The sequence below is a fragment of the Miniopterus natalensis genome, chromosome 1 (assembly GCF_054644295.1).
Source record: "Miniopterus natalensis isolate mMinNat1 chromosome 1, mMinNat1.hap1, whole genome shotgun sequence".
Classification (NCBI taxonomy): Eukaryota; Metazoa; Chordata; class Mammalia; order Chiroptera; family Miniopteridae; genus Miniopterus; species Miniopterus natalensis.
The window spans coordinates 43,012,478-43,037,966 of NC_142081.1; the positions used below are offsets into that span (position 1 = coordinate 43,012,478).

The 25,489-nt window shown below is 47.3% G+C and overlaps 1 protein-coding gene across 11 annotated transcripts in view; it reads right to left on the minus strand.

Moving 5' to 3' along the window:
• TPM1 (tropomyosin 1) overlaps nt 1-1,852 on the minus strand; it is a 28,024-nt gene extending 26,172 nt beyond the window's left edge. For 2 of the 11 annotated variants that reach the window (XM_087821024.1, XM_087821021.1), the window contains exons 1-2: nt 1,611-1,798; nt 300-425 (exon numbers count right to left, since the gene is read on the minus strand). In XM_087821024.1, the coding sequence (XP_087677150.1) occupies nt 300-425; nt 1,611-1,724 (240 nt within the window). In that variant the 5' untranslated portion in view covers nt 1,725-1,798. Of the gene's footprint in view, nt 1-299; nt 426-628; nt 755-1,610 lie in introns of all 11 variants that reach the window. The other 9 variants (XM_087821046.1, XM_087821028.1, XM_087821081.1 and 6 more) reach the window with 6 other exon arrangements.
• Nucleotides 1,853-25,489: the final 23,637 nt, after the last annotated feature.

Below are 25,489 nucleotides of genomic sequence, written 5' to 3' on the forward strand. Positions count from 1 at the left end.
TCACCCCCCAGCATCCAATTTCAGCTGCTCTGTGCTTCCAGTTTCTCACCGACACCCCCCCCCCCAACCCCCAGAGTGGGAGCAAAGAAAGAGAAAAACAGAGAGAGGAATGGATGAAATATAAACGGATGTGTGCAGGAGCAGTCTGAGGCAGCATCAGTGCTCTGGCCATGGCCGGGCTATAGGCAGGTGTCCAGCAGGAGGAGGTGACCCTCCTCCAGTGCTCTCTGGCCCCCTGTGGTGACTCCAGAGTGGCCAGGCAGGCAGGAGGTGAGGGAGGCAGTGTGTGGTGCACTTACGTCGGTGGCCTTTTTTTCTGCCAGTTCCAGCTTCTCCTGGGCATCTTTGAGAGCCTCGGAGTACTTGTCCAGTTCATCTTCAGTGCCCTTGAGTTTCTTTTGTAGCGACACCAGCTCATCTTCCAGCTGGGAGTTGGCCGTGGGGGACGGGGAGTGGGGGGGGGGGGGGTGCAGCAGGCAGCGTGATCCCGCAGGGGAGGGGTGTGGGGTGCACAGAACCAGAAGGACAGGGACAGCGGGACAGAGAGAGGGAAAGACAGGGAGGGAGGGAGGGAGAGAGAGAGAGACAGAGTTAGCCATTCGTGCGCCAGGCCGCGCGCGCCGGGTACCTTGGCGGCGGTCTCGTCGGCGGCCAGGAGGCTGTCCTCGGCCCGGTGCAGCTCCTCCAGCACCCGGTCCCGCTCGTCCTCCGACGCCCGCAGCAGCTTCTCCTTGGCCGCGATGTCCTCCTCTAGCTGCGGGCAGCGCGGGCGCGGGCGGCCGGCACGGACCGGGCGTTAGACACGCACACACACGCACACGCGCGTACACGCACACACACGCGCGCACACACACACGCGTACACACACGCGCGCACACACACACACGTACACACACATGAGCGCCGGGTTGGCTGGGGCCCCTCCGGCTTGGGGCGCCGACCAGTTTAGGTTCAGGGGTCCCCAGGTAACCTCCTCTCGCCGGAGCTGGAGGCAAACCACGGCCCACCCAGCACCCCGAGCTCCCCCCTCCCCCAGGACAAGACTCCTACCAGGTCCCAGCGGGCTCAAGTCCACAACTTGGGGGGGGGGGGTGTGCAGAAAAACGCCCCTATGTTCCTGGCCTGCGGGCCGTACTCTGTTCTTGGGGGAAGAACCCCGTGACCGTAGGTCGCACCCCGGCCTCTGCCCCAGGTGAAGGGTTTAGTCTCCCCAGGCAAACGTCCCGGGGAACTTCTAACACTTTCTGGACTTGATTCCCTTCAACTCCCCCCCTCCCTACACACACACCTCTTCCCACCCCCAGGGATCCAAAATTGATTCCCGATCCAGGGAATGAAGTGCCCCTAGGGCTTGACCCGACCCCGCGGGCTCCGGGGACCCAGGAGGGAAATGCACGTCCTCAGACGAGACGGAAAAGTTAGAATGAGCCCGAGTCCTGCGCCCCCACCCCCCAGACGCGCGTCCCGGGCCGGCCTGGGGGCAGGTGGCGCCCCGAGTCCTCGGGGCTCGGGGCTCGGAAGGGGTGTCAGGCCGGGTCCCAGGGCGCGGGGACCCCCATGCGCGGGGGGAGCGCGGGCGCCCGGTGGGCTCGGCACCGGGAGGCGCAGACCTGCTTGCTCCGGTCCTCCGCCGCCTTCTTATCGGCCTCCGCCTGCTCCGCTCGATCCAAGGCGTTCTCCTTGTCGAGCTTCAGCATCTGCATCTTCTTCTTGATGGCGTCCATGGCGGCGGCGGCGAGGGGCCCGGGGGCTGCTGCGCGAGCGGCGAGGCGAGAGCGCGGTGCGGCGGCCGAGCCGGAGTGCGAGCGCGGGGCCGCCGGCTCCTTCCAGATATGTACTTTCCCAAGGGGACGACCGCATTCCTCAAGACAGCCAATACTTTTTTGGAAAAGCTCTTTCCTCCTGCCCCCTCTCCCCTCTCCTCCCTCCGCCCCCTGCGCCCTCCCCGCTCCTCCCGCGGGGGCCGCGCGCCCATTCGCTGCCGCCCGCCAGCCTCCCAGTTGACGGTGGATATGACTATATATGGGGACCGGAGCCGCCGAGGCGGCGGCCAGCCCGGGCCGCCCTGTTTCCGAACCTGCACGCCAGGGAGCAGGCGTCCGGGCCGCGCCGGGGCCCAGCCGGGGGCGAGGCGCTAACCTCTGCCCTCTGCGCCCCCTCCTCCGGGAGCCGAGCCCGCCCGAGTCTCAGGAGCCCGGGGACCGGCGGGAGGGGGCAGGTGGCGGGTGCGCGTCGCCCCTCCGCGCCCCTGCGTGCCCCGGGGGGCTTAGCATCAGGCCTCCGGGCGCCCAGCGGCCGCCGCACGAGCACCCAGGTCTGAGCGCTCCAGGCTCCCGCCCAGCGCTTCCCAAGCAGCTCAGCTTGACAGGTGTCCTCCTGGGCGCTCACTTTCCGGAAACTAAACTGGAGCAGAGAAAGGGAGACTTGAGAGCAAGACCTGGGGCCGCTCCCGAGACTTTCTCTGCGGGTGCGGGTCAGAACGCCTGGGAATCTGTCTTCTGCGCGCCCCTCCCCTCAGGGCGGGCTGGTCAAATACTTTAGGGACACAGGACCCAGTAAGCTTAATTCTGCGTGTGCCTGTGCGGTCCTAACGCAAAGGGTAGGGAAGGTGGGTGAGGGGGAGTTGAAGATGAAAGGACTTTGAGTTTGACTCAGGCAACTTGGACTCTGGTCTCTATCAGCAGCGGCTGTGTGACCCTGAGGAGTTACTTAGCCTCGGACTTGCAGTCCTCATCTTTAAATCCAGGGGGTAGATGATCCCTGAGGTGCCTCCAGATCTAACTTTTTATAATTTTTCCTGCACTGATTTTAGGGATTCAGCCCCTTGCCATGTTAGATGCTCAGGAACCAGGTTGCCAAAACGCGGGATAAATGTTAACCCTGCTAAGTCAATGTATCCACAGTCTTAACTCTGAGGAGGGAACAGGCCCAGCTCTGTATGGTGCCCTCAGCCTGGAGGCAGTAGGGTTTCCTCTGCACCTCTTCCTCCTCCCAGCCCCGGGTGGGGAACAGCCCACCCTTTTTCAGAGCTTTAGTGGGAGGGAAAGGGGGCTGCCCCAAAGCCCTGCCTGAAACTGCAAGTCTGAGCCTGAGGCAGAGTTGGTGAGGGTCTTGTTAACAGTCCCCATAGAATAATTCACAACCTGTACTACATGGAAAGCGAATATTCCCTGGACGGTATCTGAGCAGATTAGGCAGGCCAAACAACTTGTAAGTCCTTCAGAGAAAGATCAAGTTCCTCTCCAGGATTTTATCAGGTTTCTTCCACTAACCCAACGGCCCAGGAAGGAAAACATACCCTGACCTAATGGTCAGAACAGTAGATCTGTGTGCCTGCAGGCTGCACAGCACGGAAACTCACCAGGACCCTTTAAAAGCCATATGTCAACCCAGCCACAGCATCTGTACATGGGCAATATACAGACGCGTGGCCCACAGGGGGCTGACTCCCCCCAGCCTGGAGCTCAGCACGGGGCAAGAGTAGGGACTCAGGAGTTATGCTCTGGGATCCAAACCTGGCCTAGCCTCCTCCTTGCAATGTGGCCTTAGCCATGTTACAACCTCTTTAAGCCTCAGTTTTCTCTTCTGTAAAGTAGGTGTAAAAATTCTTCCGTCTTAGGGTTGTTATAAGGATGAAAATGAGATAAAGAATGAAAAGCATTTTGTCCCGCAGATAGGAATGTGCTCAGTAAATTCCAGCTGCCTGGGTGGCAGGGGGCCAGTCATTTCTCCTCTCTGGGCTTCAGTTTTCTCCATCTATAAAATGAGGCCACTGAACTAGAGAAACTCTTGGAGGGACCATATATTATTGACTTTTATCCACTGTGCCTAACATAACAGAGGAATTCGTTAATGTTTCCTTGAATGAACAGGTGCAACAGACAATTCATCAAACAGACTATTGTGAGCATCTGCTGTATACTAGGCTCTGGGATCCTTAAGTGAATGAGACACACTCTGCCCTCCAGGTGTCCAGCATGAGTAGGGGTGTAGAAGTACCGAGGAGGAAGAAATGGAAATGACCAGGGCAGAGCAGACAGAAAAAGACTTCTCTGAAAAGGGAAGTTTTTAAACTGATTTTACAGGAAGGGTAGTGGTTAGTTAGAGAGGAGGGTATTGTACGAGCCAAGGGAAGAAAAGGAAATGTTTGATGGTGGTCGGATAGAAGGTTTATTTGGGGGTGAACTGGGATATGAGGCTGGAAAGGTAGATTGAGGGTATATGGTGAAGGGACTTGAATTCTGGCTGCAGATGTTCATGTCTTATTGTGAGATACTTTTCTCCTCCCGGCTGTCTCACCTAGGGCTATGTTTAGAGGTTGAAGACCATGGTGTCCAGTTGTGGATATAGAGTAACACAGAGCCAAAATTTAAAAATCCCTTGGTACAACATCATTGATCCTCAGACTAATGGGTTAACACAACAGGTCCTTGGACTCAATCATTTCCATTTCACCACTGTTGAGATTCTGCCCCATAAATAGCCTGACAGCCAGCCAGACCCAACCCAGCTTCATGAACTGCACCACTCATGACCTTTCTGTCACCGAGGGCTAGGACAAGCAAACCATGACTTGACTCAGACAACAATTTCCTCTGTACTGGACAGGTCTCTTGGTCCCTGCATAGGATCAAGAGAGGTGGGCTGGACAGCCATGTGCTTTAGTCTATATCCCTGTTCCCCAGCTGATTGGCCATGGCTCAAGGACAGATCCACAGGCTAACCAGGGACCTAGTGTGTGGCCTGTCAGGCAAAGATGGACCGGGACACTCTCGCACTGCAGTTTGAACTAAAGAATGTGGAAAGCGTGAATCATTAGCTGAGGCTGCTGAAACAAAAAGGTTTGCAGTCTTGGGCTGGAGATGCCTGTATGAGTATGGTTAAGGTTATTCACAAATATTTAGGCTTCTCCCTAATCAGGGTCTTGGTAGGATCGCATATCTCTGTCCACCCTTCCCCAATTAAATTAGGTATGGCCATTTGATTTGCTTTGGCCAAGGAAGTATGAACAAAAGTGACTTATGGTGGACACTTAAAGAGTCTGCATATGCCTCATCATGGTCATTTTTAAGATTGTTGCTGCTCTGTCATTCTGGGTTCCCAAGTGGCTACAATCAGCAGAACATCCCCTGTCCCCTCAACTAACGCTTGGTGGACATGTAGCAAGAGTGAGCTATAAACTTTGCTATTTCAGGGCACTGAAATCTGGGGCTTGTGTGTTAAAGAAGCATAACTAGCTTCTCCTGACTAATATAGCACACTATACCAACTAAGTTATGGGGAAGCAGAGAGGTCTGGTTATAGAGGAAGGAGAATGGAGCAGACATAGCAAGATAAACAGAAGCACCATTGAGAGAAAGAGACTGGGAGATTATGACCAAATTTCAGTTCCTGAGGTTACCTGAGAGGGTCTGTGTTCCATGGGAGCCTGCTCAACATCCTTGGCCTTGAAGTTCTGTGTGTACACTAAGAATGTTCATGAAATGTCCAGATTTTCCCCAGTGCTTGGCATTTAGTCATTCCTCAATAAATGTTTGTTGAATGATTGTTCATTGGCTATTAGCCATACAAATAAGTAGGAGAAACAGTGTCTGGGAAGGAAATATTAGAAAACTAGGCTCAAAAGACTTATTTCATTTCAAAATATGGATTCTTTTATTTTCTGAAGAATGAATATAAGTATTATAATAGGGTAGGACAAATGTCCCACAAGTATTTACTGGATACCTTTTGTGCACAAGGCATTTAACTAGACTTTATGGGATAAAAGGAGGTGGATAAGAGACATGGATCTTTTCCTCTAGGAAAAGTACCTTCATCTATATATGTTGCGGGGTAAAACTCTCTCTCTGGGGGTCATTTAATGTGTATTTCCAACTGTGTTACCATTGGCCCAAATGCTACCTGGGCTCCCCTATAGCTGTGAGGAACCCCTAGCTCAGGTGTTCTAGAACTTTAATAGTAAATGTACTGCCCCCGCTCATACTTGCCATACTACATTTCCCAATATTTGTTTAGAAAAGAGAGTCAACACTCACTTGAATATATACATCAAGGGTTGTTTGTTTAAAAAATAACAGAACAAAACAAAACCTTATTACTTGATAGTCACACCTTGTTTAACAGCAAGAGCTCCCTGTGTTCCCTGACTCCCCCAGAGTCATCAGTGCTGACTCAGGCAATTAAGGGAAAGTGAAGAATCTATAATTAAACTCAGAGACAATTGCTTCTTCCACTGGGCTCTGGAATGCAGCACGTTATGCTCAGGGCTCATTGTCCCACGGAACAAGATACAGCGTGTTCTCCTCACATACAATAGAGTTTTCTTTCTCAAGGACCTGTGATACTGCCATCAGGACACAAAGAAAATAGGTTCTGCTTCCAGGGAGAGCTTGGCTCTCTGAGAAAGGTCTTTAGGCCATCAAGGATGCCTTTCTTCATTGCTGAGTGCTACATGGCTGGTTGTGATTATGCTGTGAAGCCCCTGAGTACACTGGCTACCTATGAGGTTTGCACAGGCATAACGGTTCTCCCAGCCCCCAAAAGGGCAATGACTTTTCCTGCCTTGCATCTCATCTTCTGTCTTTCGACAGGAGCAACTATGTAGAGATTCAATCATTTAGCTGTTTCAAGAATGGCAACATTGCCCCAAGTTTGTCAAGTTTAAAAAGCACTTTCCAGTTTATTATCTCCTCATAGCCTCTTATGCTAGTATCAGGATGCATGCTATAATTCCCACTTTATAGCTTAGAAAACCAAGGGCAGTGTGTGGCTCGAGGTTAACCAGCTGGGAGGTGGCAATGCAGGGACAAGAGAGAGGATGTCCCAGGTCCCGGCCACAGTCTCTTTTCATTAACTGTTCTCTAGCCTGTTCTTACATTAATATTTGATTTCATGTCAATGTGCAAAGTGCGGAGGTCCCAGAGAACTTCAGCGTATTCCCAAGAAATAACCTGGAGGACTGGCTGTGAAAGACATGGGTTTATTAGGAGTGACATGTGTTCCAGTGGCAGCGACTGGTGAAGCTTACCACCACACTGCTGCCACCAGTGAAGATGAACCTTTAAGTCCCATCCAGCCTGCAGATAGGCTGCACTGGGGGCGGCCGGCCAGTGCTATTGTTTCACTACCACCCAGACTTTCCCAGCACAAGGTTTTATGGAGTACAGAAAACAGAGAAAAAACAGGGCAAGCAGGGGGAGGGGGATGGGCCTGTGTGAGATCAAAACACTAGCTGTTTACAATCCAGGCTCACGTCTAGAAGCAGTTTCTCTTTGGCCTTTCTTCTGGCCAGGTTCCCAAGGTCTCACAGTCCACTTGTAGATGGCCTTCATTATATTTTCCACAGGCCTGGAGGGGAAGTTGGAGCATGGGAAGGGGCCCATGTTCCCATTTACCGTACATATATTTAAAAGCAACACATTATAAGGTGAAGGGGAGATGAGAGGGGGCTGCCAGAGGTCTTTTCTACATGTGAACATGGTTAAAAGGTGAGAGTAGTGAAGCTGGGCCTACAGGGGTGTCTTATCCTGCATGGGCCAGCTTAGTACTGCATCCCAGGCTCCTAAACCCACCCCACACTCAGCGAATGGGAGAGCCTGGTGAGAAAGTGTGGTTGGGCCAAGGAAACCTTTCCTACTCTTGTGTTTATGGTCCCAAACGGGACAAAAAAGGATATGTTGACAAAGGTAGAAAGTCAGGTATGTTCATTTTGTTCCTAGTAGCTTCTAGGGAGAGTTTGAGGCGATCGTTAGAAATCTACACCTGAGTCTCTCAAAACCCCTGGGTTGGCCAGGGAATGAGCACCACTAATCAATCCAGGCAGCAGGTTTGGGGGAAATGAAGACAAACGATGTGGTCAGGACAGCATGTAGTGCCTCCTCAAGCCCCAGCCTGTGCAGGAATAAAAGCATCCCCAGGCTTTGCAGTCCAGAAACCTGAGCCAGCCTCAGGGGCCACATCTAAACGTTGGAATGGTTTTAATCATTACTTCCCAGCAAATCCCACATTCTTTTTGTATTGGAGGCCACCTGTTCATTTTTATATTTTTATACTTGCTTCTCAAGTTTCCAATGATGTCCTTAACGGGAACATATGTGAAGGTGACCTTTGCAGCCTCCTGAGTGGCAAGCGGAGCTCCGCTCTGACTCTGCAGACGGTGAAACCTGATGCAAAGACGCCCGTGGGTGTGGACAACCCCAGTGCCTCCTGCTCTAACTGACACCTACCTACCACTCATCAGGGCTCTAGGAGGGCCACTGTGATCGGAAAATCCAAAATTGGGATTTCTGAAATTTAGTTCCTGCGCCTATGCCATGAGCTGCCAAAAGCTTAATTTTGGGTTGATGCTGTTTGGTTTGGAGGACTATGGGCAGGCCCCAGGTTACTGAAAATAGGCAGCGGACTCCCTTATTTTTGTAAAGCCTCTATCTTGGCTGACTAGCAAATTCCTTCTTCCCAAGCAGTTTCTACTGGGACACCGGCTTCTCCTTAAGAGAGCCTATCTTTTACATAATTATTAAATTTACTTGGGTAACATTGGCTAATAACATTATATAATTTTCAGATGTGTAACATTATAATTTGACATTTGTGTACTCCACTGTGTGCTCACCACCCGAGGTCTAGTTTCCTTCCGTTACCATGAATTTGTACCTACTTTACCCACATTGATCTTCCCCTCTCCGCCTGGTCACCACCATTCTGTTGTCTGTATCTACTAGTTCTTGATTTGGTAGAAATTGCTGTTTCTCAATAAAAATGTTCCTTTGCGTATGTTTTCTCTAGAGGATTCTTTCTACCTCAGTCACTCCAGTGGAGAAGGAAGTCAGGCCTTCCTCACTGCTTGAGGCAGAAGAAACTATTCTTTTCCTGAGGTCCTGTGGCTCAAGGAGGGAGCTCAGGGCTGCCGGCAGGGTTCCAGAAGAGGCTGGGTATTTTTAGCATGGCCTTCTTTCCTTACCAGCACCTGCCATGATCTGTAACCCAAGGGGCTACTTAAATACCAGTGAGATGACTGAGGACAAGGCAGCCTGAGCTAATGTCCTAAAATACCACCCAAGGGAGGCTTTTCTTACGGGAGTCATTTCATTACTAGCTCTCTTCCTTTTCTTGTTTTCCCCCAACCTGTGGAGCTGCTCTAGCTCCTGGCTGAGATGGGTGGCATCTGCCTTGGGAAGAGATTGGAGAAAACCACTATCTGTGTCCCTCGATGCCAGGCAGTTTTGTTATGTTGATTCTGCTCTTGGCTCCCAGCTTCAGTCTTTCCCTCTACTGTTCACGCCAGATGGAAGCAACAAGAGAATGTCTACACATCCTTCCCCGCAGCAAAGTTCTCTTTTGATATCCATAAAAATATATGAAGATGAGAAACAAAGTCCAGGGAATGTTCTAGCTCAGACGATGGTAATGGGGGTGCAAACAGCTTTCTCGTAGCGGGTGCAACTCATTGATCTTGTTATCCTCTAAAGGTGGGACGAAAATGGAAATACGTTCTCAAGGAGCCTGATACATTTGTGGAGGACAGGTGCATCGTGGGTCATGAAGGATGAGACTGTCTTAGGATGTGTCTAATCCTGGAGTGTGACATCAGCCCACACTATCCACAGCGTTCCTTGGTGCCACCAGCAGACGTACAATACTGGGCGGATAAATTCTAGGGCTGGCCGGGTGTGGAAGTTTTTACGGGCCTCTGAGCATTTCTCTGGCTACTCTAAATTCTCACAGATGCCCTGGAGGGCCTGGTTCTGAAGTTAAGAGCTTATTTCAAAAGGAACTGAACCAGAACTTAAATATCTGAATGGGTTTTGTGCCCTTTAAAGTGGTCGGTTTTCATTTAGTTGAGTGAAAAAATGCAAGCAGTGAATCATAAATATGGTGATACAATGTAGTAAAAATTTTATCTATGATATATAATAGATCTCATATACATGTGTAATATATATATGTACATATATATATATACACACACACATACAAGCATAAAAACATTTGAAAAGTTGCACATCAATCTGATAACTGAATTCCCTTCCTCTGAGGAGGCAGGAGGGGGATTATGGTTAAATATGGTGGAAAAAAGGGAGTAGAGCCATATCTTTAAGGTTTAGTTTGAATAAGTAGAATATTTTCATGAATTATATAATTAAAGTGTTAGCAATTTCTTATTTTTCTTTACGGCTATTTAAAAATGTATTCCTAAGTATCTCACAGAAAATTCTGGAGAGCTTATAATTGCTGGAGTCTCTCACAGGAAGGGAAATACACTTTGGCATGTATACCACTCAGAGCCACACAGCAATGAAAAATCAATTAAAAAATAAAGCAGTCGAACTCCTCCAGGGCACCTCACTGTTTTTTTTCTTTAAGTACCTATTATTTATTTGTCAGGCATAACACCGGGCACTAGACATTTAAGGAACAACCCAGCATTCTGGCCTTACATGAGCTCCTTTGCAATTGCTTGTGGCAATTGCAAAAATCTAAGCTACTCACTGGAACTGCCATTATTGCTATTTTATAAGCCACCCCATAAAATTAGTTTCATTATGCCCTGGCCAGTGTGGCTCAGTTGGTTGCGCATCGTCCTGTGCACCGAAAGGTTGCTGGTTCTGCTCTTACATCAATGTCTCTCTCTCCCCCTCTCCCTTCCTCTCTCTAAAAATCTAAAATTTTTTTTTTTTTTTTAAATTAGTTTCATTACCTTACCATCCTATTTTTGGATCAAAAGCAACATGCCCCCAGCTCAATCACTTTATCAAATTTGCTGCACCTGGTTCCTGATGACTAAAGGATATTTCCAAAATGCCAACCTACTTTCAAAGACTTGACTCATGAGGCAAAGTTAAAAAGATGTGCTACAGAGTCTAAGGTAATGGAGATGGCAAGTATGGAGCTCAAAAATACTTTGGGAAATAATACAAATAAAAGAATGTACATCAAAATACTGTATTTACTATAGTTTTCTTAGATGATGGAATTATGAGATAGTTCTGAAAAACTTTTTATAGTTTCCAAAGCTTCGAAAATGAACATGTTTTACTTTTATAAGAATAAAAATAAATAAATGTTCAAAAACTCCTTTAATCATCAGCAACAATGTAAACATGAGGGCTCCCAAAGGGACACTTTTGAAAGAGAGAGGCTTATGGCTCTGAATTCCCTGTTAGGTCATATTCTGCATGTTTCCTATTTCACAATCATGGGCTATTTGTGTACATGTCTTAACGCCTCTCCTAGACAAACACTCCTTGAGTACTAACCCCCTCCTCACTGCACCCAGCTTAGGACTTCCACTGAGTAATAACCAGTAATAACAGCAGTGGACTCTCACTAAATGAGGCCTGAACGAGGCTACGAGTTGAACCCAGTTTAGCTCCAGAGTTCACCTTCTTGACCACTAGATGTATCACTCCTCCCAGCGCTTGATGAGAATAGACCTACAACATGTTTATCGGGTAAACAGATATTCTATGCATACATTAAAAATTATAGTTATACAGAAAGTAGATTTCTAAAATGTTATTCTTTAAAATAGCATGAAACCCCTGTAAATCTGTAGGAAGAAATCTAATAAAATATGTGTAAGACCTCTGCACTCAAAACTGTAAAGTATTATCCAATAAAATGAAAGGAGACTCAAATGCAGAGAGTGACCTTGTTCATACATTGGAAGCCTCAATATTGTGAAGATGTCATTTATCCCTAAATCAAATCCATATTCAATGAATCTCAGGGAAAATTACCATTGTACTATCTTGTTGTTACACATCATTAAGAGCAGCAATGGGAAAGCCAGCAGCCAGAGGAGAGAAAGCAAAGGTCACTCTGGCCTGTTTGCATCTCTGCTCTCTCTTCCTCAGTCTTGAATCTGAGCAAAGCTGGGGGTGGAGGGGGTTTGAGTTCCTGCTGGGAATGATGTGCTTCCCCCAGGTGTGAGGTCAGCGGGGAAGCTGTTACTCTCCTACTTCTCTCCCCAGGAAGCTGGTGAGGTTAGTGACTTCTCAGGCATCAGCCAAATTTCTCCAAGGCAGTTGCTCTCTGGGTTCCTCGGTTCCTCCAGTACAGGGGACTCAGGTGGGTTTGCTCCTCGGTGTCATAATTTTTTCTTGGTGCTTGCCTAGCTGGTGAACCTGGACGCCTGCTCATTGCCAGAGGCAAACAAGCCCTGAGAAGTCACCACATAGTCACTGAGCATACCTGGCCCGGTGCAAGGCCAGGCCACATTCCAGCCTCCTGTCCAACCCGACAGCCAAGTGTGTCCAGTTTCAGAAGTCAACATCGTGATGTAGATTGCCTTGTCTGAGGGTAAAAATGCCTTCTTATGCTTTGGAGTCACCCAGGCTAGAGTCTGAATAGGCCCTTAATCTCTCCCAGCCTCTGTTTCTCCTTCTGTAAACTAAAGACAATAATGCCCACCTTATAAAACTGGTAGAAGGATTAAATGTGATAACAAAGCCACCAGGTTTGTCACTTTTCTTCTAATATTGGGGAAAATGATCCCCAAATTAACTATCTCCTATGTACCCCTTGAAACAAACAAGCTCACTTCCCTTGCTACCACATCTATGCCTTCAGTGTAATCCAACTGAACATTTCTTGTCTTATATTTCACACAGAGGAATCAAGGATACACACTTCTGTTTGTACCTTTTTGGGGAGTTGGAAAGTGCTATTTTTAAAGTATAGGCTTTGTAATCAGACCAACCCAATTTTGCCATTTATTAGCTGTGTGACATTAGTCAAGTCACTAAACTTCTCTGTGCCTCTGTTTCCTCATCTGAAAAATGAAGATAAATAATAGTACTCATTTCATCAGGTTGTTGTGATAATTGAGCTATTTAATGAATGTAAACCACAATGCCTCCCATGTAGAAAGTTTCAATAAATACTACTTTTATAATTATTATGAAATTATCAAAAGGTCCAAAGCATGTGAACGTGTGCACACACATATGTGTGTTTGTGGGTCTGTGTATAAAACATTAGCCCGACCCTCTATTATCACATCATTTGGGGTCGTCTTCTTGGCAATGAGCTCTTTCTACCCCAGATTCTTCTCAGAACAAGGCTGCTCTCCTGTGAGTTGGCCCACTGATTGCTACTCTCTTCCAGGCCTCTTTGGTTATTTATTTTAACCAGTTATCTCTTGTATGAAAACTCTAGGGAGGTGGACCTTGAAGCCCTGCCAGGACTGTATCACATGGGCTCTGGGGTCAAGTTAAGACCAGACCCCTGCTTGTTTTATTTTTAAACTTTTTATTGACATGTACCATACATACAGAGATGTATGTATATTGTACATATATGGCTCACGGAATTTTCACAAATTCAATAGGCCTGTGTAACCAGCACCCAGAGAGGGAATCAGAACATCCCAGAAGCCCCTTGTGCCCCCACCCACATACCATCTCCCTAAGGGTAACCACTGCCCTGACTGTTTCCTATTTTGGAACTTCATATAAATCTGGTCCTTGATTTTGAGCAGCTCATTGCTTATTTGTTTCTCCCTCAAATCTACCTTGTTTGGTTATTAATTCAAATGTCAGCAGACTTGTATCCAGCAGCAGCTCCGTGTGAGGTACTGTGTTAATTAAGTAGAGCAATGAGGTAAAAGAAGTTCAGTGTCTTGTGAGTATTTTTTTTTTTTTTAAACTTTCTCATGTGGAGCTGCCTCCTTGAGCTATTTCTCTCTGGAATGAGGTCCAAGCTTCCCAATCTCCCCCCCCTTCATCGGGCTTCCACCCTGTATCTTATCCATGAGAGTGCATCTTCCTGGGTAAATATTCCAACAGAAACCTACCAGTGTATCTGATTTCCAATTCCAGGATTCCAGAAGAGAGTATTTGACTGGCCTGGCTTGGTTCACTCTTGGTCATGTTAGCTGTGGCTCGAGTGTTAGGGACACATGATGCTAGAAGGCTGTGTACCCCAACTCCTACCCCCAAAGAGGGAGGGGTGCTGCAGAAGGTGGAGGGGCATGGCTTGTGGTTCTCAGCAATGACTGTGCTCCCCACTGGCCCCTCCCAGCTCTATGATTTCTTTTCTTCTCAGATTCAGATCCTTGACCCAAATTCTAAACTGACTTATTCACCCTCTGCACCAAATCTGAACGGAAGTAATTAGATAACACAGCTCCTGGAGGACTAGGGCCAATGCTCCCCAAACGGCCATTTGAGGGACATTTCCCACTCTCCCGCAGCAGCCAGCCGCTCGGGAAGGCGGCTCCCTCCCCTGGTCCTGAGAATCAGCTGTGGTTTTATAGACACACACTCTGCAGTTTCTCCCTCTGAGGGAGGGGCGTTTCCACCACAGCACAGACCAGGCCCCTGAAAACTAATTTCCTGGACTGAGGGACCACCAGCTGTTTATGACGATTATTATTATTGCAGAGTTGAAATACCTGCCTGGATTCCAAGAGTCACCATGTGAAGGAGTGTCTGCAACGACATCCTGAAGCCTGCAGGACCTCGTGGTCTGAGTGAAGAGCTAATGCTGGGTCTATAGTCCCAGCCCTGCTTATATCCTGTGGGGTGGAGACGGAGGCAGGGGACTGGGCTCAGTCTGCTTTACATCCATGAGCCCATTTAATTTTTACTTCAAGTCCAAGAGGGAGAGACTATTACTTCTCCTCATTTTTATAAATGTACAAAATGAGACAGAAGGTTTACACAAGTAAAGCCTGTGATCATTTATAAAGGGCTTTCCTCCTTGTTATTTCATTTACATCGTGAGAAACCTCATTTTACGGTGAGGTTCTTGTGGCTCAGTTTCCCGATTTTGCACAGCTCATAAGCCGCAGAGGCTGGACATAGACTCAGAACTGACTCCAATCCCCTAAGGCAAACCCGCAAATAATTGTAATAAGAAGCAGATGGTGAAAGATGCCTTTAGATGATCCAGGTGTAACTCTGTGGTGTTTCAGAGACTGGTGAGCTCATGTCCAGATGGGAGAAATTCAGAAAGGCCGGAAGGAGGTGATATTTAGATCCAGTTCTTGTAGGTGGGCAGTACTGGGCAAGCATAATTTGAGGGAAGGGCACTCCAGGAGGGTTGGACGACATGAGCCAAGGCCTGGGGAGGTAGAGGATCCAGGAAATAGTAGGCATACTGGGGAGACTGGTGGGTAGAGTGGGAGATTTGACTGGAAAACCAGAGTGCCACTCATCTGGGCCATGGTCATTGTCTCCTTGACAGGTTAGGGAAGATGGGATGTGGGTTGACAACCCATAAGTGGAAGCCGGTGACCTCAGAGTCCCCTGACGGAGTTTTCTCAACGACACCGGGTACCTATGGTTAGGGACAGGGTGGGGGCAGAAGTTGGAGTGCTATATTATTTACAAGTGCTGGAAAGATCCAGCAACGTTCTAAATGAAGGGACAATAAAACTTTTATAGACTGTTACAGAGTCAGTTGCTCCATAAGGTAGTGTGCGTGTGTTGGGAAGTTTGCAGGTCAGAGTGGGTAGGGAGCAAGCCAGCCAGGGCTTAACAGCTGGGCATGACCTCCTCTGGCCCCATGTTAATTTCTACCTCCAGAGGCATGGCTGATGGAGGACAGCATCTCTTTTCTGAGCCTCAGTTTCCTCATCTACAAAATGGGAGATCCTAATATCTACCACTCATGATTGCTGCAGGAACCCAATGAGATATGCCAATGTGTCTTCTGACATTACTTTCATTGTTATTTTATACAGTCATTAAACTTAAACCTTCTCATGGGTGCATACTTTCCCAACTAGAAAATAAGTCTTTAGGATAGAGGCCATGTCACTGATTTCTTTAAATCTTCAGTAGTGCCAAACAAACATGCAACAAGTTGTCCCAACAAATGGACAGATTCTTAGTGAGGTATATTTGCCCATGGCACCAGCCAGTCCCTGGGTGTAGTTTTTTTGAAGCCTCATCTTAGTTCCTGAAATCGTAATGAGACAGATCTCAGTGAGCCGAAGGCAGCAAGGTGGGCTGTCACACAGTCCTCAGTACTCGTGAACAAAGCTGCATTGAGCCCCTGTTGTGTTCTGGGCACGAGTGAGCTCTATTACAGTGGTCCTTCTGCTTTAAAGAAGTACTGTAGATTATTTTAGAATCGAGAACATGCAATGTGCCCAGTTGGGGTGGCTCAGCTGAGCATTGTCCTGTGCACTGGAAGGTGGCCCGTTCGGTTCCTGGTCAGGGCACATACCTGGGTTGCAGGTTTGATGACCCCTGGTCGGGGCACGTACTGAAGGCAACCAGTCCCTCTCCTCTCTCCTCTCTCCTCTCTCCTCTCTCCTCTCTCCTCTCTCCTCTCTCCTCTCTCCTCTCTCCTCTCTCCTCTCTCCTCTCTCCTCTCTCCTCTCTCCTCTCTCCTCTCTCCTCTCTCCTCTCTCCTCTCTCCTCTCTCCTCTCTCCTCTCTCCTCTCTCCTCTCTCCTCTCTCCTCTCTCCTCTCTCCTCTCTCCTCTCTCTAAGCATGTCCTCAGGTGAGGATTTTTAAAAAAAGACCACACAGAGTGTTTAGGTGACCATAAATTAATGATCTTAACAATCTATTTATTTAAAAAGGAGGGCCTTGTCCTTCCCGCTGCAGCAGGCTTATCAGCAGAACATTATTAATTCTCCCTTGAGTCTCACTGGATGGGGCATTCAAGCTGGCTCTCCTGTTCCTGAATCCTGCATGCCTTGCTTTGGGGGATGGGGTGGGGGGGCTGGTGATGAACAGCTTCTTATGTGTGTGATTCCAGGAGTAAGAGGAAAAGCACCTGGACTTTTTGGGGGAAGGTCTAGACCTAGCCAGAAGGAAGGCTTGATTGCCCTAGAGGAGAAGGGATCAGGGACTTGGGGCCTGGGATGGGGAGAGGATGGGAGACCTTCATTCCTGAGGGTGGCAGGATCCAGGGTGGGATGACTGCCTGGATTCTTAAGGACCGTGGCCCAAGCACCACACTTATGGTGCTTTGGCTTCTGTCCAATGGCTGAGCCTGGCATGATGGTCATGGATATGTTTGTGAAGCAATCCATCTTTGAATGGACCGCACAAGCATGGACCAGGGACTCCAACAGTGACCATGGTGAACCACAACTAGAGGACTTGCCTCTATTCTCTCATGGGTCATGAAAGCCCCAGAGAGAGGGCAAGAAAGCCACAAAAAATGACCAACATGGGACTTCATACTGAGCTTGTTTTGTGAGAAATTGGAGCCCGATTAGATTTAATTCAGAAACATTTCCAATAGCAACAATTCTTACAGCTGAGTGAGGAGCAAAGATCTGTGCTAATTCAGCTAACAATGGTGAATGTCGTGTAGAGAAATTGCTATAGAAAAGCTCTCCCAGGACCTGAACATTGTGTGTTGAGTGTGGGTGGGAGAGGGCAGAGGTTGACATAGAAGACTGCAGCCTCAATCTGCATAATTGGAGTAATACACTTTTTTGGAGAATTTACTTCGTCTGGAAAATTTGTCTTTGATATATTTGAAAAACTAGGAGATGCTACAGAACCACAGGCTGTCTCTGCAGTGTGAGGAGGGAATTTGGATTTGAGCTTGTCATTTCACACTGTTGTGCTTTTGTGGTCAGGGTACCAGCTTTAGGAGAAGGTTTTATTTTGGGAAGTGAGGGCCTTATTTTGGTCACTTTGTATTTAGTTTCCATTTGCTTATCCCTAGAGCTCCTGTGCTAAGTCTTTTTTTTTCCCAATGAAGTTTCCTACCTTGACTCCCTATTGGAATTTCACAATTTGATGTCATCAGTAGATTTTCATTGTGACCTGTTTTGGCGACATTGTTTATTTCCCCAGAAGCCCAGAGATCACAAAAGAGAAAACTGTGAAGGTGTATAGTTAAGGAGAGACAGCTTCCCCTAAGGTTTTGATATAGAAGGATCGTGGCAAAGCACCTTCATCCCAAATCAATGCAAATTCAGACTTAGGAGTCAGAAATCTTGGAGGTGAGTCTGGTGGGAACTTATCAGTGGGAGGGGCCCCTAGCCGCGTGCTGGGCGAGGGGGAGGGTGTTCCTTAGGGCAGCAGCTCAAGGAGGAAAATCATAGCAGGGAAGGGGTCAAAGCTGAAACCAAGGGGCCCATAACAGGTGTCAAATCCAAAAGGCTAAGGCAGAAGAGAAGGGGCAGGAAAGAAAGGGCAGAACTGGCAAAAGAGGTTGAGTCAAAGAGTCAGGACTAGGTCTGTGAAGGGAACCAGGTACTAGGGCACCTGACGCCCAGTGACTGGGTCACTCTGCAGAGGAGAGCACTGATCCTTAGGGGTCAGTGGGCTCAACACTCACCCGAGTCCCTCAAGAATCTACAGAACTCACCCTCCTGTGTGTCTGCTTTTCTGAACTATCTTGCTGTCTAGACTTTGCTATGGCTGTTTGAATCCACCTAACTGCCCGAGCCTCCATTTCAAAGTGGCCAGAGAGAAGGAGCCACAGAGAAAATACAAGAGTCCACTTGACCACAGCCACTAACAATAACAAAAGAACAGTTTTGATGGAGGATCGGAGGTTGAAATCAGCAAGCATTTCAATCTTCTTCACTCTGGGGAAAGAGACCTAACAGCACACACCAGCCAGAGCTCTCTCCCAAGTTGCAGACGGGTCTGATTTCTGCCCACTCCTCCCTCCACTTCACCAGACGAGGCTCCTCTGCACACCGTAATGTGTTCTGGGCTCCTGGTCAACCTAGATCTTAGGCAGAACAAATGGCAGAGACCTGGAGCTGTAGTCCTGTTGGCACTCACTTGGTCAGCCTGGCATCTGGTCCTTGCTGTACCCCTCAGCTCCACCTGGGCTCGAGCTCCAGGTATGGGCTCTGGCTTGTCTGCCATTTCTGCCTTGATTCCCTAAGCCTCCGAGACCGAGGTCCTTTCTCTTGCCTCCCCCGCCCCCACCATGCCTCACCCAACAGTCATCTCTTGGTCTAACGTCTTGCCCTTGAGTCTCAGTACCTGTCCTTTGCCCCTCCCTCAAATTATACTTGACCAATATTTCCTTCCCTTCAATCCAGACCCTCCAGCCTGGATCTACCTAAATGTCATGCTCTGAATAGCCCCTGGGATGTCCACTGGTTGCCCCAATCTTCCCTTAGGCCAGCCTGTTACTGACACCATCCTTGACCACATGACCTGCCTTGGTGTCTTGGCCAACCTTATGTGACCTATCCCCTGCCCTTTAAGTCACAGCTGTGTTTGGGGCTCTAAAATCGTTAATCTAACAGCCAACAAATAATTCTTTATGGAGCACTGACTATACGGTTGATGCTATGGAAGCAAGTTTCCTCCAGTAAATGATGATTGAGAGGCAACAGACATCGGTTTGTAGCAATCTGAGACCAAATGTGGAATTATCTTCATTTGTCGTCTTGGAAGAATTATTTGACCAAGTGTATTAGTTATGTAACACTGCATAAGAAACTACCTCAAAAGTTAGTGGCTTAAAACAAAAATTTATTATCTCACATTTTCTATGGATCAGGTTTTAGCTGGGTAACTGTGGCTTGGGTTTCTCATGAGGTTATAGTCCAGATGTCAGCTGGACTGCAGTGATTGGAAGGTTCGATTGTGCTGGAGAACTTACTTGCAAAGTCACACATGTCTCAGTTTAGGGCTGAATGCTGAGAGACCACCACGTTTCTCCCCCAACTTTCTACTTAGCTTTGTAAGTGTCCCCATGACGTGGTGGCTGGCTTCCTCTACAGCAAGTAATCCCAGAGACCAAGGATGAAGCAACAACATCTTTTATGGCCTAACCTTGGAAGTCACAGACTGTCACTTCTGCCATATCCTATAGGTCACGTAGGCCAGATTCAATGTGGTAGGGTCAACAGAAGGGCATAGATTCCAGGAGGTAAGGATTCTCAGGCACAGTCCTGGAGACTGATCACCACACAAGGAACCATTCAGTTTAAAGACTAGGAAGAAAATAAATTTTATATATTAAAAAGATAATATCTGTTTAGTACTTTATCTCCAGTGTTGGAACAGTGTCTGGCATACAGTAGGTACTCAATAAACATCAAATGCATGATAAAAGTGAATGCATGGTTGCGAGAACAATATATATTACTCTCAGGAAATGCTATGTAGTTTATGAAGTACTTTTCCAGATCTTATACAGTTTGACCCTCACCTCTATGAAGTAGATAGGGCTAGTATTACTAATGCTATTTTATAGAAGTATTAGTAGGCCTATTAATACTTCTTTACTTCAGACATGTGAAGCATTGCACAGTCACTCAGCCCTGCATCTGATGCTCCTTTCCCCTGGTCTACTCATATCCCACGACCACGCTGTGACCCCGGCTCATGGGGTTTTGTCCATGCCCACTGGCTGTGAAGTGGGTGTCTTAAAGTGGAGGTGAAATGACCCTAGGGAGACTGGGCTAATCCCCTTTTATACTTTATAGGGTGGATTTATTGTGAATCTAGTGATACGTAGGCCTCTCCCTTGCAGGCCCCTTCTAGGGCAATTCCAAACGCCTTGGCAGAAGTCACATTTATCTTCATTGTGACTTCATTCAACAAACTGAAACAAATTCTGGAAGAAGGTAACCTGCTGTTAACAACATTCACAGTTGCTCATGATGACGCAGCTGTAGGCATTCTGTAAAAACATCCATCGTTCTCAGAACAGGTGTCATGTCCACTGACTCCTGAATCCCACAGGAGGAATCTCTGTTCTGTGATACTTGAAGCTGTTGACATTTTCAGTGTTTTCCAACTGTTACGTTTTCTCTTTTTAGGCCTGTCTCACAGGTGGAATATTTTAAATTAGATACCAACTTGGGTTTTTCTTTAATTTTCCATTAGCTAAATAACTGAGAAAATTCAGACAAAAAATTAATAGATTATGAAATCGATGAAATGAATATAAGTTATTCTGATATCAAGAAACAAATTGTAATGAGAAATTTCAGGGCGAAAAGCAGTAATTTGTTAAGAAGAGGTACATTTTGAAGATAAGTAGTAAGTAGGGTCTTGGACTGTTGATAATCTCATCTCTAGGGCGGGGCTTATCTGGGTAAGGGGAGGCTGCCTCCAGAAGTTACATCTTCTCAGCCCAGGGTCTATGGGGTGCAGCTCCTAACAGCAGTGGCCAGGCAGAGGACCCCAGTGAGCTTGGGCTTCTGAGGCTAATGACCACCCAGCTCCTCCTGTGACCCATGCAACCCAGCCTCTCTCTAAAAAGCCAGCTGGGAAAATCTTAGGCATGAGCAAATAAAAGGGACCCAGGAGAAAAATTCTGTATTTATTTAAAATAAATATTTGTTCCCCCTGACTGCTCTATCCATTTTCACTTTCAGAAGGGTCTTTGTCTCGGGATTAGCTCAGCTGAAGTTATTTTTCTTACCATCTGTAAGGGGGATTTTCCATTCTCCCAACAAGAAAATAACTCTTGGGCCAAAGGAACTGTGAAAGTGTTTAGTCTCCAGAAAGGCAAACAGACTCTCAGGGCGGCGAATCTCAACTCAACTTTGGAGAGTGCCATTGTGTCATTTAACCTCTCTTGCCTTTTCTTTAAATGCCCAGTATCAGATTTCTGGTCCCCATAATTTACAATAACCATTCTTTGGGATGTTACGGTGAGGTGAGGTGGGGGTGCTGCTGGAATGCCACACAATTGTCCAAGTAGATGGTGTGGATGGTGAATGAGCTCCGGGCTGGGAGCCTGAGGAGCTGGCTTTAGTCTGTTTTCTTGCTAGGTGATCATGGGCAAGTCATTTCCTCTCCTCATGCCTCAGTTTTCCCAGTTATAAAGACTGTGATGAACTAGATGATCACCTTTCTATAGGTTTAATGATCTATATGAGTTACCCTGAAAGGGGGCAAGGTGAGGCCCGGATCAGGGTAGTTTGTACAATAATTTCCATAAAATGAATGATAAAGAAGGCCATTATATTTTAGGGGGCAGGGGGAAGAGGTTTTCTTTTAAAAGCATATTTTCTTATTAGTGAATTGTATCATGCCAGGCCAATGGATGTCAGGGGATAATCACTGGGGAAGAAGCAGGGATTGTAATTATCAAAGCTACATTGACAAGGACCTGGCTCAGGGCAGCAGGGGCTAAAGCTATCAGCTGAGGTGGGCCAGGAAGCCAGGTGAATAGTTAGGTACCAGGAGACGGTCAGAAGGCCAAGGTCAAAGCAGGACAGAGCGAGGCACTGAGCAGTACACACAGCAGCAGCTGAAATAGCCTCCTGCCCCAGCCAGGGCGCCTTCTGCATGCCTCCTGCTGAGCCAGCTGAGGCTGCTAAGGCTCCACACCTGGCCAACCCGCTATTTGCCCAGGAAAGGCCATGGGGGAGATAAGTGAGTGTGGCTGGAGTGGGGAGTGAATCCATTTAATGTTTTAATGTGACTGAATATTTACACTAACAAATATGCAAGCAATCTATTGAGATGAAAAGACAAAATGAAAATTATAATAAATTCCTATCAACTTTAAAAGCCAACATGACTTAGATAAAAGTTACTTAATCCTTTGAAAATGTAATTAAATATTTAAAAATATTTTTATAAAAACAAAACTATGTACAATTCTAGCTTTCAGTGTCTGCCTGTGCTTCTTGTGTTTTATGGATAGACCTGCAAGTAATACAAATTAAAAGTCTTATAATTTGTTTACTGATGTGAGAAACATCAATCAAGTGTTTTCCTGGGGCCGATGGTTAGGGTTAGGGCTGTGCTGTGCCAATGCTGAGCCCCAGATCCCGAGCTACAGAAGCACTCTCCTGTTTTTTAATACAGTAACTTATTTCATGTCAATGATATGTGATACCTAGTAAAACAAGGGCTCAGAGAAAGGGCCCCTTTTGCCTGGATCTTGCCCAGATGATGGACGACTCAGTCAGTAGCTGCCAGTGTGGATGGAGGGTGGCTAAAGGTTTCAAAGGAGAATATAAGTTGAACCATAGATGAAGTTCTATTTTTGAGTGTTCCTTTGTGTAGCTTTTCCTAATCTCTCTTCCTCCTTTACAGATAGAAATAATTACCATCCTTTGAACCACTCCTCTATACATATTTTTATTATTATAAATGTCACATTGTAACATACAATTTAAAAACTATGCTAATATTTGTTTCCCTGGTGAGGTTAAAAACTTGAGAGTCAAGTTGGCAGTGCTTCGGAGCCAGACTCTCCTGAACTTGAATCCTGGTCTTATCACTTCCCAGGTGGGTGACTTTGGAAGTTTCTTAAAATGCCTAAGCCTTCATTTACTCATCTGAAAACGGGGATAGTGACATTCCCCCTCATGTGGCTGTTCTGAGGCTTACTTATGATTGTATTTGTAAAATGTTTAGCACAATGTTAGCTGTTGTAGTTACTTTGTTATTAATCACTCATCAGATATCCGAACCAAACTGTCTCCTTGTCCTGCCTCACAGCGTTGACACGCAGATCCTCAGGGCACTGGCAAGGATAGTGCAAAGAGGCGTCATCGTCAGGTCAACTTCTAAACTTCAAAGGGACACTGAGTGGAAAGATGTGTGGAAGGTCTGCACATCTTTGAGCCAACTGGGAGAGAGGGAGGGTTGAGGAATTCATCTAAACTGAAAGAGTCCTGCGACAAATGAAAGGTTGATCTTCAGTTGTCATTCTCCTGGAAGGTGACTCTGGCAAATATTTCCTGTACGAATGGGGTGGTGGTGAGAGCTCTGTGTGGAAGCAGCTCTCGTCAAAGCTGGGGAGCCCGAGATGGGGAGTAACCCGAGACCTCCCCCAGCAGGCCTGAAATCTCAGCTGAGATAGCACCAGCTTTCTGAGCAGCGGACTTGCTGGGGCTCAGCTCTGCTTCCGAGATGGCCATGTCCTGCCTGCCAACCTGAAAACACGCACAGGCTGCCACGGGCTGGTGTGTTCCGACATGTCAGCAGACTTTCTAATCACCTGGGCCTGAGAGCTGCCTGTGTTTCCCATTGTCCCACTGACCACAATATTTGCTACTTTGGGCCCTGGGAGGCAGGGTCTGTAGCCTGTGTTCCATGCCACCAAGGCAACAGCCAGTTGACAAACATCTGTGAGCTCCGATTCTTCTCTAGGCAATGGGCCAGGTGGGCAGGACAGGAAAGTGTAAGGAAGCTCTTCACGCTGCAGCTTACACTCTATTTGGGAAACATATGGATGCTGCTCAACTGATAATTTATAAATGCATGTCCTAAGTATCAGATTAATGCTCTGGAGGGCAGAGGAGGGCCCTGTGGAGTTGACTGAGATGTTCAGGGAGGGATTCTTAGAACAAGTGAGGTTTCTTGTCATGTTGGGATGATCCCCTGACCCTGCAGTTCCCATGTACCTGCAGTGCTCAGACAACCAGCATAGGTGCCACCATCCAATTACCAGGATTCGGAGGGGGTATCAGACTTTTGCACACATTGGGATAAGAGTGTAAATCCTTAGAGCAGCCTGGGATGAAGTTTGCAAATCACTTCTCATAAACACCCTAGGCTCAGGGCCAGCACCATGGAACAGCTTCTCCACCTCAAAGAAGGGATAGAAAACAGAGCTGCTGGGGTGGGACTGATGCCACCTGTTAACACCAACACTGACTTGGTAGCTATGTGAGTGAGCCACCTAGAAATTACATCTTCTAGCCCTAGTCAAGCCTTCAGGTGACTGCAGCCCCAGCCAACATCTTTACCTCCTGAAACACCCCAAGCCACCAACCTAAGCCACTCCTAGATTCCTGACCTACAGGAACTGTGAGAGATAATAACTGCATGTTGTTTTAAGGCACCAAGTTTTGGGTTAATTTGTTACACAGCAACAGATAACTAATGCAGGAGGGTAGACAGCTATTGGCTTATGTGTCAGGATTGGTGAGATTCCCCTTGACATTCCCCTGTCCCGTTGGAAAGTACTTCATCTTCAGAGAGAGCAAGAGAGAAGCCAGTGTCCCTCTGTCCTCTGCAGCCCTGGGAACAGAGGATGAACAACTGATGCTGCCTCTGTGGCTCTCATCTGTGCTAGCCAACAATGCTTTGACTGTTTCTACCAGAAGTCAGCACTTTTCCTTAGAACGTCATCTAGTAAGTATTTTAGGCTTTGCAGGCCACATACGGTATCTGTTACAATTACTCAACTCTGCCCTTGTAGCACAAACACAGTATTAGACAACACACAAACAAAAGGGCATGGCTGAGTTCTAATAAAGCTTTATTTACAAAAACAGGTGAGTGATTCATGGGCCATAGTGTGCTAATCCCTGGTTTATACGATACAGGAAAGTCAGCGGCCAGACACGCTCAGGGGGCTAGAAAGAAACTTTCTATAGAGGGGAAGCTGTTTGTGGACTGCCTTACCCTGGGCCCCACCATTGTTTTACCTTTGCCCCAGGAGGCCAAGATATTTAGCATCACTTGCCAACACAACTGCACATGAAGAATAGATAAGGGCACTCCAGGTTAGCTGATAGTCGGGGTACCGGTCAGGGATGTTACAAGGGAAATGGCCACACATGCTAGAAGGTCCCTTTCAGTCCTGAGAAAAACTATGTGCCAAGTATTGTTCCAGTGGC